At 29.5% G+C, this 14,472-nt stretch overlaps 2 protein-coding genes across 3 annotated transcripts in view; both read right to left on the bottom strand.

Moving 5' to 3' along the window:
• Positions 1-4,049: 4,049 nt before the first annotated feature.
• On the bottom strand, positions 4,050-8,613 carry LOC106775322 (serine/threonine-protein kinase HT1). The gene is made up of 3 exons (XM_014662435.2): positions 8,442-8,613; positions 7,046-8,039; positions 4,050-4,804 (listed from the first exon to the last, which is right to left on the bottom strand). Exons 2-3 carry the CDS (start codon positions 7,954-7,956, stop codon positions 4,465-4,467), a joined length of 1,251 nt encoding a protein of 416 aa, XP_014517921.1. The 5' UTR covers positions 7,957-8,039; positions 8,442-8,613; the 3' UTR covers positions 4,050-4,464.
• Positions 8,614-10,240: 1,627 nt separating this feature from the next.
• LOC106773629 (chloroplast envelope membrane protein) overlaps positions 10,241-14,472 on the bottom strand; it is a 10,295-nt gene continuing 6,063 nt past the window's right edge. Inside the window, exons 5-8 of one of the 2 annotated variants that reach the window (XM_014660355.2) lie at positions 12,486-12,583; positions 11,301-11,436; positions 10,880-10,953; positions 10,241-10,438 (exon numbers count right to left, since the gene is read on the bottom strand). In XM_014660355.2, the coding sequence (XP_014515841.1) occupies positions 10,885-10,953; positions 11,301-11,436; positions 12,486-12,583 (303 nt within the window). In that variant the 3' untranslated portion in view covers positions 10,241-10,438; positions 10,880-10,884. The other variant, XM_022782519.1, reaches the window with a different exon arrangement.

Here is a 14,472-nt window from a genome sequence, read left to right as displayed (position 1 = left end):
AATAAAAATCAAGAAAAGAAGTTAATTAAATGTTGAAAAACTTTTATTTTATTAAAGATTTAAATAATTATAAAAATAAGAATTAAATATGCTTTGGTTTTAACTTCAAACAAAAATTGAAATTATATTTTTTTTTGTTTAATTTAGTTCCTCAATTTTAGAAATGGATTGATGTAGTTATTTTAATTAAATTTTGTTAAGTTCATTTTTTGTTCTAAATGTATTTCATGATAGTATTTGAGTTGTTTACTGTTTGACATATTTTTGCTTCAATATTAACTGAAAAACACGTTTGACACGTTAATTAAACTTAATAAAATTTAATTAAAATAATTAAATCCACACATTTCAGTTGAAAAACTAAATTGAGTCAAAAGTTTAAAAAATAGACTAATTTCAATTTTCACTAAAGGAAAAAATACATTTAATCCTAAAAATATTTCTTTTGTTAAAAACTTGAAATTATTTAATAAATTTTGTTAAGATAGTCTTTGAAACAATTTTGTAATATAGAGCACAGCCTAGATTGATAGTTTGAAAGACACGTCTTTATTATATTTTAATATTTAATATTCTTCATGTACAAATTTAATTTGGAAGCTTAAGAATTAAAATTGTGAAACACAAATTGGAAAAAGAATAAAAAAAAATATCAAAATTGATCATTTCACATATTTGATAACCAAACAATTTTCTTATCATTTCTATAAAGATTCATTTTAAACCTAAAAGAGTAGTATACAAAAATCACCATTTTCATGCATGTTAAACTTTCAAAATCACTAAAGAAAAAGTAAAAAATGACTTATTCCAATGAAAATTATAATTGAGTAATAAGAGTGGTCTACTTTACGCAGTGAGATGAATAAATCTTAAAAAAAATAATAGAAGAAAATAAAATAAGTTTTTAGAAATAATAGTCTTTATAAAAATATATAAATTGAATATAAATTCAACATTTTAATAGTAAAATATACAAGTTTCATTCTAACCATTTATATTCTTAATTAATTTATAAGTTCTTATAATAACTCACAATTTGACTAATTCGATTCCTTATCATATCTTTAAAATATTATTTTTAACAATATTAACTAGATAAATCTTAAAAGTGTTGTTCGTGTAAAAAAATAAAAAAATCTAGCATAATAATACCAACATTTTCAAGGCAATTTAAGTATAGGTAATATTGTCTAACTATACCACTATTTATCATTTTATGAAAGGAATATTACTATAGATATATACTACTGAAAATTTCGCAGTAAAACTAATTTTAAATTAATATTTGAAAATGAAAAAGTGAACTCAAAATTGATAAAGTAAAAACAAAGATTAGTTTCTAGGCTTCAAATAAATTTTGAAGTTATATTCAACAGACCAATATGAAGAAGTGTCAAAGTGGTCTCACAACGATAATTAATTCAAAACCCCATTTAAAAAAGAGAGGAAATCTTATTAAATTAAATGCAATATCTTTTTATGGTAAACGTGGTGATATTAAATGTTAAACTAACTAATGAATCTACAGGGAACATTGCTTATTGCATGTCATGTACATAATAGTTATAAGAATTTGAAAGCTTCTTGGCATAAATTACGCAAACAGTAGATTTTAATAATATTCCAACTAAAAGCATACAAATAATGCATCTCTTCATATCACGTAACCATGTATATAAGGTGTGATTTGACTAATTTTATGTTTCTTTTTATTGAAATTATAATTGAATTCATTGGAAAACAATTTCGAGTTAATTAATTCTATCTATACTTATATTTGGTTGACTTGTTATAATTAGACAGACTATTCTTTTAGTTTGATTGAATACAAAATGAGTTATGACTTTTAACTTAGTTGAAAGCACACAATCTAACATTATTGGATTTGCATATTGTTATCTCATAGGAAGAGTAATAAAAATGTCTCATTTTTTAGTATGAACTATACAACAATTTTCATTAAAAAATGACAATAAATATGTGTATAATGAAGTGAAAATTTTCATTTTAAATGTATGTATATATATTTTAATGTTTACGTTAAAATTTATGTATTTGTTGTTAAAATATTCTTTTGATGTAGAAGTATATAGAAATGTTATGATTGAAATATATGGAAAACAAATCAAAGCATTTCATAATTGATTTTCATGCTTGAATAAACATTAGTAAAAAATAAGAAATAAAAAATCTACATTACATTCTTCATCTTTAATGGTTGAAACTTCCAAAGATGTGAATTACCACATCTTTGATAACAGAAAACACTACATTAATTACAAACAAATATTTAATATACAAGAGTATATACAAATACAATTGGAAACACAAACTGCTATGCCAATATAAATTCGGATATAAACGAAGACATAAGCATACATGCATACATTTATTCAACAATATGATAAATGTAACTTTTTGAAAATAAAAAAGTTTTGTTATGTGTTATAGATAATTAAGATGAAAATGTTGTTTTCTAGGTACATTAAACTTTTTGTCCATTTTAATTGTGTTGATGATATGATATTTTTTTTGGTTGACAAACTATGGTTTTTTTTTTTTTTTTTTGTTTGAAGATCTTTTATTATGTTGGAATGAATATTGTTTATATTAAAAATTAATCAATTTTAGTTTTTATTTATATATTTTATTTAAAGTTATTTATTTTATTTGGTGTAAATTGTGATGCAAAAGCGTATAGGTAGTGAACATAAAAAAAACTAATCAAATAACAAATTTGTGATAAAATAGTGAGAATTGTCGAGACAATGATTACTAAATACAAGTAATAACTTTTGACAAATTAAGAAAATAAGGAAGACAATTTTGAGAAGTTAATAAAGATTTAGTGTGAGACATGTTGTGAGGGAATACATAGGTGGGATTAATCCAATATTAGCTAGAATCACTAATAAAAAATGGTTTTTTAAGTATGTTATTTTAAGTTTTTTATTTTTATTAAAGATCAGATATAGAAAAACATAAATTTATGACGGTTGCATTTATAACAGAAATTTACCTCAGTTGCAAAAATAACACATAAATTCTTCTTCTTCTAAAATTACATAAACATAAAACATCTAATATAAACCAACTTTTATGTGAGAAAACGCATACAAAAACTAAGTTTTTAGTAGCAAAATGGAGAAATTTGTTAGCTTCACCTCAATCATCCGATTAGGTGGAAATACTATCGTGGTTCGTATCGTCTCCGATGTTGTTGGGTGGAAACACCACCGTGGTTCATATCGTTATTGTAGTTGGGTGGAAACACCTTCGTCGCCACTTCTTTTGATCATTGTTGTTCTTCGTTATCGCTGTAGGGTAAGAATTTCAGTTGAAAACCTGTCGCATGTAGTATTGTCAAGAGTGGACTGTTGTTTCTAGGGTTTTAGAAAGCTCAATATTCATGTCTCTTACTAGGATAATAGACGTAAATATAAAACGATTAATTACTAGTATATCATTAGTTTTTTTTTATGTCGGTTTGTGAATCAAACTTAAATAGGTAGATGTAATAGACTAGTTTTGTGTTAGTCAATACCTATGAAAAAGTGGTTTTATATTAGTGAGGTGAGACAATATTAACATGGGATTAGAATGAAATTAATAATGACAAATTTGGAGAAATAATTGGAGGAATAAATACAAAATACTTTTTATTAGAGAGCTAATATTGAGGAGGGACTAGAAACAAATTAACAAATTGATTAACCATATACTAACAAAAATTTGGAGCAACTAATAACTATTAAAAAAAATTTCTCACTACAATTAGCGAGGACATCCCTCACGAAAGATTAGTTATGAAATAATGAAAAGACTTTTGACTACTAATAAACAAATTTCTTGTTAATAAATGAATCCATATCTCATGACTAAATTCAGATAAAATTACTTTTATATATGTTCTAATTTATTTTATATAAATTAAACTTAAGCACAATATTCACTGCCCACATTATTAAAATCGTGAAATACGCTTCTATAAAAATCAAAGTGACGAAAAAGAAGTAATTCTTCATTTCTATTTCAAATCATGGGTATGAAGCAAGGAAATGAAATTTTGTTGGATAATTCTCCTAAACAAACAAAAGAAATATCCTAAATGCCTTCGCCCTATATCTCTTCCCAGTAAATCAACCACAACAAAGCTTAACCTATTCGTACTGTAAGCAGTTGTTACACAGAAAAGTTTTCATCTATTATCTCATTCCATTTTGCTTTCACAGCTATACATAACTGTATTGCATGCAAGTATTACATACACAATCCTCTTACAACTAAAAACAGATAGTAAATAGGAACCAAACAATCGACAGGTATCCAGTTAATACTTTTTCTTCTTAAGAAATTAAGCACACATACACAGCTATTAAATAATCCACCTTTAACTACCTGAGTCCCACGTTCCCTTCCTATTATCAGTCTATGCTCTTCAACTCATTGATTTTCCCAGAATCAGTCAGCAGTCATTGGTTGTGTCATGCAACACCTAAATCGGGCCTTCCGAACCGTTGTCAAGATCTCAGTCTCTGCGTTCTCAAGCATTCCTACAATTTCAGTAAACGGTGGCCTAATATCAGGGTTGGGATCCCAGCATCTTGTCATGATCTCACGGAGAACAGGTAAGCAGTCATTGGGTATGATAGGGCGAACGTTTTTGGTGACAACTGCAAATGCTGCCTGTACCGCTGTCATGTTCTGAAACGGAAGCATTCCAGTGATGAGTTCCCATAAAACAATCCCAAAGCTATATACATCCACCTTTTGTGTGTAAGGCCTATGCTGGATCATCTCCCTGCAGCAGACCATAAAATAAGAGATTTAAGTACATGTCACCATATGTATTTTTTATTAGAAAATATATAAAACAATGAAACAAATTATATATCAGCACTTCAAAAAAGCAGGTTTATATTACCCACAATATAAATATGGTAAATAACTGGATTTTAATAGAAACACAAGAAAGCAGGCTGACTCAGTTATTCTCCATGTAGCTATCAAGTACTGCCTAGTTTTGACAAGAAATAACAGCTAAAAGGTCATTCATTAAATAGAAGATACAATTGGAATGAAAGAATAAATATACAGAAGTTAAAAATGTGATTGGATTATACCTTTAAAATACGCTCTTTATTATTCTTCTAAGTATAAGTTGTATTTATTTTTTCACATTTATATGATTATCACTATTTACTAAGCTGATTGCAAAAGAAATCTGTCCTGAAATTTATTCTCAAGGTGCGTAAATGAGCAGGCTCAATCTTTCTTCAGCTCATTGTTGCTCGGTCGTTCCTTTCCGTCCAGCAGATTCTAAATCCCTTTTAGGTGGCACTGTTCTAAATTTCTCAATATTCCCCAAGTCTCTGGTTTCAAACCATCAAGAGAAAACACTAAGAAATGTCATCAAATCAGTTTAGTAAAGGAGTCATTGTGTATCTATTCAACTTCATGCAAGTCCAAATTGCCTTAACCTATCTCCTTGTATACATACAATCGCTTTATATCTTGCCCTTCATTTAGTGTACACACATCTATCAAAACTTTCAAATTTTGCTACTCACTTTTTTCTTGCATTATATCTCCTTAAAGCTTAACATTCTCTATTGTACATAGTTGTATAATAAAATTTGCCTTTGAACTTGGTAGAGACTTTGCTGTCACAAATAACCTATGATATCTTTTCCATTTTGATCATTTATCTTATGTGTAGCAATTTAATTATTTTTTCCATTATTTTGTAATATTGATTCTTGTAAAAATGGTTTTTTTTTATTATCTATTTAACAACTTTTATAAAGCTGCCAGTACACATACTGACTTGCCACCAACAGAATGCCAACATACCACTCTGAAGCACTAACCAGATCCTCCTAGGTTGGATCCATTTCAAGAATCTGTTTTCTCTCTTATAAGTGTCTTTGTTTGGGTTGTTGGCCTGAACACGATTCTCCTCTCCTTTGGTATAATTTTTCTTTCTCTGGTTCAGAAAATGGCTACCCTTGGTTCTGCCGAGTCTCCGAACCTGTGCTCTCTATTTCTGGGACACCCATCCTCACCACAGAGAAACTCTACTAAATTATATTTAGTAATGATATGCAACATCTATATGATAATATGGCTCAGCTAAGAAACTGACCTCTCTAAAAGAGACTAACCATGACATGACTACTCCTGTAGCTCAAGCCCATGGAAGACTGGAAATACTCTTAGATGCTAATTCATTGGAAGGAATAAGACAAAACTTAATAAGTTGTATATTGCTTGCTTAGTTTTTTTTCTTTTTTTTTTTTTATCACGAATACTAGGTGATCAAGAAATCCCCTCACTAGACAGCTTAATTACTCGATTTCTTCATGTTCCTACTCTTGTTAAGTGGGAAAGTCCAACTGCAGTGGTTAATCTCCTGGGGTGGTGTCTTCACAAGGAAGAGGTCATGAAAACTTAGGAGGAAAAGGTTACATTCATACAATTTGCATGTTACTTATCCCCTCCCGGGATCTTGCTTTTGATAACCTTGTACATCTATGAGTATGTGTAAAGAAAATATCCACTTAATCCAAAAAGCAAGTTTTGGGAACCTATTTTACCTAATAACTTCTTATAGAATACGAGTTTAACCCTAGAATCTTGTGATATTATCAAGATGATCAAGCATCCAAATTTTAAGATAAATTAAATACCATCTGTAGTAATTATTGTTGACAAGTCATATATTATAACAAGTGTATTATATATCAAAAGAAAGTGGATTGGTGAAGAATGAGCTAATTTTTATATATATGAAATTCAGTAAATTTGATCTACTTAATGAGCACTTACAATCCAACCATGGGATTGATGAACTTCAATATCCCTAAAGAAGTTATTAAATGGAATAAATGTAACAAGACTAGATCCCAACTTAAAGGGGTCTCCCAGAACCATTTAAAATTTTCATTAATAACCTTTTCTTTATTAAGATGGAATTTCAGAAACATAAAACCACAATGTACATTAGAATTATTATTAAAAGAAGGAAACTAATGAATCTTACGGAGCCATCCAACGGTATGTTCCTGTCTCAGGTGTCATTCCTTCCGTTAGCACCTCAATCCGAGCAACGCCAAAATCAGCAATTTTAATTGATTTATCACTAAAAATTAAGAGATTATCGGATTTCAAGTCCCTGTGGATCAATCCAAGGCCATGAACATATGCCATCCCACGTGCAACATCCAAAGCTTGTTTAACAGCCAATTTAAGGGGCACTGATCTGTTTTGTCGCTTCATTAAAAATTGCCGAACTGAACCCCCTTTGGCATATTCTGTAACAATACACCATACCATTGGCTTATGGCATGCACCAATAAAACGAACAATGTTAGGATGATTTAATGTAGCCAGCATCATCACCTCCTGCTGAAACTGTTGTTCCATCAACTGAGCCTTTGTTGAATCATTTTCAGGCCTCTCCAAGATTTTAATAGCAACATCTTCATTATTGTAAGTACCTCTGTAGAGTTTCCCAAAAGCCCCTTGAGCAAAAGCCTCACCCATACTAAGATTCCTCAAATCAATTGTCCACTCATCAAAATTGTCAAGCCCTTCAGTTGGGGAACTACTGTCCATTAGTGCTTGAGCCAAAGCATCATCACTCAAAGCATGTGTAACTCTTCCTCGATGATTGACACTGTGTGCAATGGAGGAATTATCATTGGGGCGTCTCCGCAACCCTTGGTGGTTCAATATACGAGTATGAGAATCATTGGAGCCAACACTGCTATTATCAATGGACATTGCAACAGATCCTCCATGGTTACTTGTTTGCAAGCTCCCAATGCTGTCAATTAACATATCCGCGCCCTCCTCAAGCTTATGGTAAAAGCCCTTAGAGAAATCATAGTAGTCATCGTTCTGCTTGTTGAGGTCTATTATTCCCGGGAATTTCGCACCACCTTCCAGCATCTTTCTCAATAAAGAAAAGTATTCAAGTCTTGTTATTTCCTCAGCATCAGAAATTGTAAATTAAGTCACCTGAAAAAACAACTCTGAAAAACATACCCACAAAAGGTTACAACATTTGAATTTATAATCTTCCAATACAACAACAAAGGTAACTCCATCTCTGAAAAACTTATAATCAATGCACAATTGTGCATGTATACACGCACATACAAAGACTGAGGCTCAGAGATTCCATCCAGACATAAGAAACACAAAGTGATATAGTTAACTTAAGCAAAAGAAAAACTAACAATAGGTCTAAATCAAGAGATTGCTTCCACAAATCAAAGTAATCGAATATCATAGTTTGGTATAAACTAGGAACCAAATGCACATAAACAACAGCAGAATGGTCTTAAAAAAAGAAGAAGCTAAGAGATGAGAAAGAGCGAAAATCTGGTAGAACCCTAAATCTGGGCAGCTTAACAAAAGCTGGCAAGTCGTACCAGGATGGAGAGAATCAGTTTCGATGCAACAGCAGCAGAGAAGATCGAATAGGATAAAACAAAAAATAGAAAACAAATTGAGAAGTAGATTGAGGTCGAAACAGAAGAACACTAAGTAACGAAACAGATGACTTTTCTTCAGTTTTTCTATCTCAGCTGTGCGTTTTTTATTTTTTATTTTCTTTTAACATTCTAAAGTACAATTTCCTCCTTTTTCTACCATCAGCAAAAATAAAAAAACATGAACATCTAATAAATTTAATAAAATTGAATTAGAAAGATTAAATTTATAAATTTTTAAATTGAAAGATAAATTAACCAAAATGTTTAAAAAAGATTAATTTTAATTTTTATTAAAAATTAGAAAACTAAAAAAATATTTATTCAAATAAAAATTATTCAATTCAATTCTATTAAAATAATATTCAGTTTTATTTAAATAACTTGTGTTTTTATTTATTTGGAAAGTATGTTACATATAATTTTTTATAATTTGTATTACATTCAAAATTTGAATTTTGCTTTGTGTTATAAGAAAAGTTATTTTTTTACATAAATTAAATTTTACCTTTAATTAATACATGAACTTTATCGTGATTAATTGTTTGTTTTAAAAAAAAAAATTACCGAATAAAAGCTCTATACAGTTAGTTGAAATCTGCACTCTATCTCACTTATATGATGGTATAATACACAGCCTTCATTTTCATTCTCAGCGATCTTGCATCTTTATTTTACTATAATATTTAAAAAATAATAGTGAGTTTTTATTATTGGCTAAAATAATTCTACAAGGAGCTAAAATGTTTTATGTAATATGTATATAGGTTTGAACTATATTTATACTTGTTTCATTTTTTTAATAAACTATAATGTACATGATAATATATGATAATCGATAATTCAATTTGAATAATATATCCATGTTCGACAAATAATTATATCCAATTTTTAAAATATTTTATCAATATTTATTTATGAAGTATCTTTTATATATATATATATATATATAATAATAATAATAATAATAATAATACTTTTATTATAATAATAATAATTTGTAAACTTTTATTTTAACAACATTTAATAGATATGATTTTAATTTAGTTAACAATCCTATATTTATTATTATTTTAAAATAAATATATATATCCATATATTAGAATATAAGTTTAGTTTATTATAATAATACTTTTATTATAATAATAATAATTAGTAATACGTCAAATTTATAAATAATAAAAAAAATTGTATTATGGTATTTATATGCATAAGTAATAAAGCATAATAAATCATTTCTTTAAAAATTTATTTTGTAATAATAACACTCTCGTATAACATAAGTTTAAAATTTATACAAGTCATTTTAAAAATAAAAAATAAAAAATATATTCAAAAAGACTTTTTCAATTGTATAAAATACTAGCAGCAAACTTAAGCTGACTTGTTAAACCTTAAAAAACATTTTAAACATCTAAAACCTTATATTTTTAATCAAAAAGACTTTTTCAATTGGATATACTAATTTCGACCTCTGTAAACCAAATCACAAGTACAGAGTTTGACATATTTCAATCCCTAACTACGAAAACTCCTACAAATAACCAACATATAAATTTATTCTTCATACCTAGTCACAATGTGTATGATTAAAACATTAAATCAAATTAAAATAAAAAAAATGCAAAAAAATAGAAATATAAATAAAAAATCTATAAATTATCATTTAATGATAATGAAATTAACCTCTATGCTCTTCACATTCTAGTTTTAAAAAAAAGATCTTGGACAAATAAAAATGACTTGAATTTCAATTTGACCATTAGCCAAGTTGATTTTTTATTCCTGTCATTCCATATACAAATACATTTCATATGGAACTTCTTACCCATTAATCAATCACATGGTTCATTTTCATCCATTAGAAGATGAAGAAATTCTTGGTGCTCATGAAAATCGTCCCCACTCTCAAAGCATCCTAATGTATGCTAGGCAACCTGATCAAAAATATATTTCATCACGTTTTCAACTTTGAAACACCAATTTACTTTTAAAGATCCATCTCAAACAAACCAATACCAGAATCTAACCAAATAATAGTTGAATTTCAAAATCAAAGTGATATTTAAGGCTTGTATTTATTTGTTGGCGGATTTAAGGGATGATTTTGCTGGCCGCAATGAAACACCTCCAACTGCTGTCGTCTACCATATATTTGAAAGAAAGCCAATCAGCATAGACTTCTTTCTTTTAAAACCACTTTCAAACAAAAGGCAGCCTTGAAGCAGTAGCTGAACTCGTCCAGCAGTAATTATTAAACAAAAATGTTGGACATTGTAATATAAAGAAATGTATGCAGGAAATACGAGGCTAGGGTGAAAAACTGAAAACTGTTTCAGTTGACAGACCACACTCATGACTGAAGAAAACCAACTTACCCAGACTAGTGTCGTTTCATTTCCTGAAATATATTTGTCACCCTTGGAGACAAACGCGGGAGGAATTTAAACAGCTGTATACAAAAATAAAATTGTTGCGCATTAACAACTACAAATTGAAATAGGTAAAACTTCAATAGCTGTTCACAAAATAGAAATTTTCAGTTTTCTAGAAATATTATAGTTCAAAAATAAAAATTGATAAAGGTTATTGTTCACAGGATTACAATTTACTAGAGATTGCATAAAAGCGGCAGTTGCAGGTCTAGTTGCCGCCCAGTGATGGATAATTTCATATTAAAGTTGAAAGGTAAAGCCCAAAGAATATCCTTAATTTCTAATTCTAACAAAAACAAGTACATGAAATGAAAATGTCCATGATATCAGTAGTATTTAGCAGTCACTACAGAGAGGAACGTACCCAAAGTTTCACGCATGCATCCATGACAACTGGGACCAGGCAGACAAAAATAGTTATAGTTGACTGATCAACTTCAAGCCCATAGTGCTCAACAATTATCTCTAGCAAAGTTTGCCAACCAGATTCAGAATGATACCTGCAGGCATCCCAATATCCAACAAAAGCAGTCAACAACAACATGCTTAACAACCAAAGCCCGCCCTCCGGCAAAGAAAAAAGGGCATGGTATTCTTGTCTAGTAAAGGAAGAGGCAACAGTTTTTTATTTCTAGCTGATAGTGTCCCAAGAAAGAAGTAATAACCACTGATTGAAAGCCTTGGGTTTGGGAAATCCCCGAATCAGTACCACTAAAGTGCAGAGGTGTGAGGGACTAGACTTCCTTTGCCAGGCTTGCCTCTTAAATATGTAGGAACTATTTGGAATGATTTGTAAATCAAAATCAAAATAAAAAATCCGTATCTAAATGTGTCTTTGAATCTGTATATATATTAGATATATTATTTTTATCTTATATTTATCTTTTATCTTTAGTTAGTTTAATATTATTTTTTATTTGTATTTTGGACTTAGTTCATATTTCTTCTATTATAAATAAAATATCTCATGTGTATATTCAATATAAGAAAGATCAATTCCATACATAGTTTTTCACTATATTCAACAATATTTATATCTACATCCAAAATAAAAATGATTATTTTGATGAGCTTCGATCACAGATACTTACGATTGAGTCATTGTCTAATATGAAAAGTATTTTTTAATGGTTTTACAACGAAAGGCAAAGGAGTGGCAGCACTGCTGTTAAAACCACAACTCAAAGTGTAAGACTACACAATTTTACGAGGTGAGACCATGCTTCTCTTAAGTGTCTTTTCAACAGCTTAAACTAGATAGATTGAAAGTACTCTTCGAGGCTTGATAACGACTTCAAGCTCAGTCGGTTATTAATGAACTCTTCTGACCAAGTAGAAAGCTCAACCATTAACACAAAATATTACATTTCTTAATACATATAAAATGTTTCTCTCTCTTGCTGATAGCTTAGCTACCTTTTCTAAAGGTATTATACTTCTTTTGAATGCATTGATACATGGTGCGTGTAATATGATGAGCAAATTAATAATTCATTAGAAACCAAGTTTCACTAAATGGAGGGCAATTGCGAGATGCAAAGGAAATTACCCTAAGAATATATCTGTGATCAGTATAATTAGAAAAGCCTTCCCGGTGTCTGAAATATTATTGATAATTTTATAACCTGTAAATTTGAGCAAGGCTACCTGCACAACAGGGGCAAAGAAATTTGTTGAAGATAGTTAATATGTATATTTCAGAGTGAAACACTATAAAATATTAGTAAAAAATATTAAAAATGCAAATGTCAAAATATAGCCCATATCAACGGCTATGCTAAAGAAGCCTTCCAGTAGACATGAGGGCTATGCTCAAACCATATGCACCAAATAGTAGAACAAATTGCACTTTACTAAAATTAGGTCCAAGGAACTATGACAACCAAATTCACAAAAAAGACTGAATAATGTATTCCGTAAAAAACAACAAAAACAGCAAAAATAATGTGAGAATAGATTAGCAACCAATTCTGAACAATCATTACACATAAAACACAATAGAAGAGCATCACATGGCCTCTAAGCCTATTATATGTCATTAGCATTTATTGATACATGAGCAAAATTACAAATGAATTACTTATCACATAGGAATGTTTGAATTTCATAAAGAGCTTATTAGGATGGAAATAAATTCTTCCTACTTTTATCCCCACACCTAATTGTAACCGTTGTCTTTACCCCTAGATATTTGTCTATACTTTTTTGTACAAAGTGTGGTTCTAGATGACAAACGTGGTCCCTAGTTTCTAACTGTGAATTCATAATACGTTAGTTCTAGTTGGACAAATTAATGGTTAGTGGCTAAATAAATGGTGATCAAGGAGAAAATGAACGACTATCCTTGGGCCTAAGTTCATTCTTGCAGTAAATAGAGTAATAGTGTATATCTTTATGTAATAAGGGAGATTAGGGTAATTCGGATCCTTGCATTTGTGGTCGTGTTTAAGTGTCATCTATAAATAATACTCTCTAATGTATAAGTTAGACACACAAATTCTCTCCTATGGTTTCTCATATTCTTCTATCTCAACATGGAATCTAGAACCCAATGAGAAAACCCTAATTTCTGCTTATCCAATGCACTCATGTCCATCCATACCAAAATAATTTTTGGAAACCATGTTCTTTTCTGATTTCCTTCTTTACCATTGGGTTTTCTTTTTCCAATGCATCCTTCACCACTGTCAACCACTACTATTTTTGGGTGAGCAAGTTTTCAAGAGAACCACAACTATTTTTGTTTGCCTCAAGCTAATCTACTCATGTCTGAAGTTTGTGGCTCCGAATGACACAGGAGGGACCTCTCAAGTGCCCAACACCACTATGCATGGCATTACCTCCAACCTCTTCTGCAATTGGCACTTCAATCACCAACGTTATCCCTACACATACTTCCATATTTTGGTCTTGCTTTGCCTTTCTTTAGCTTCCATTAAGCCACCTACCACTTTGTACAACCATATTTGTCTGTACTACTGTTGTTCAAGAATTTCAGTGTGAAGTTTTGAGAGCACAAACACAACAAATAAGAATTTTAACTTCGGGACTAATCTTATTGAACCAAAACACTCTTAAGGACTTTTTGTTTTCAAACTAGGAATCTTTTTGATTTTCAAAGAAAATAGGTGTAATTTCAACTATCAAATGAGTCCTTGAGTTATAATGAGGAATTTTCATAAACATTAACAAATATATGAGGGTGAAACAATTAAATTTATGAATGATTATATTCGGTAGTAACATAACCAAACACAAAGATGCATTGAAAGAAAAAAAAGAGTCACATTAGAAATTATTATATTTCCGTATTAACATAACCAAAAGCAAACATGCATTTTATGAAATAGGAAGAAGATTAGGAGAAATCTTCCTTGTGTTGAATATACACATAGGGTCCTTTATTTATAATAGAAGAAATATGGACTAAGCCCAAAATACAAATAAGAAATATAAACAAACTAAATAAGAAATATAAACTAACTAACTAAAGATAAGAGATAAATATAAACTAAATATAATATTTCTAACCCTCC

This window comes from Vigna radiata, chromosome 1 (genome assembly GCF_000741045.1).
Source record: "Vigna radiata var. radiata cultivar VC1973A chromosome 1, Vradiata_ver6, whole genome shotgun sequence".
Taxonomy (NCBI): Eukaryota; Viridiplantae; Streptophyta; class Magnoliopsida; order Fabales; family Fabaceae; genus Vigna; species Vigna radiata.
Note: the sequence above shows the minus strand (reverse complement) of the source record. Positions and strands in the feature narration are given on the sequence as shown.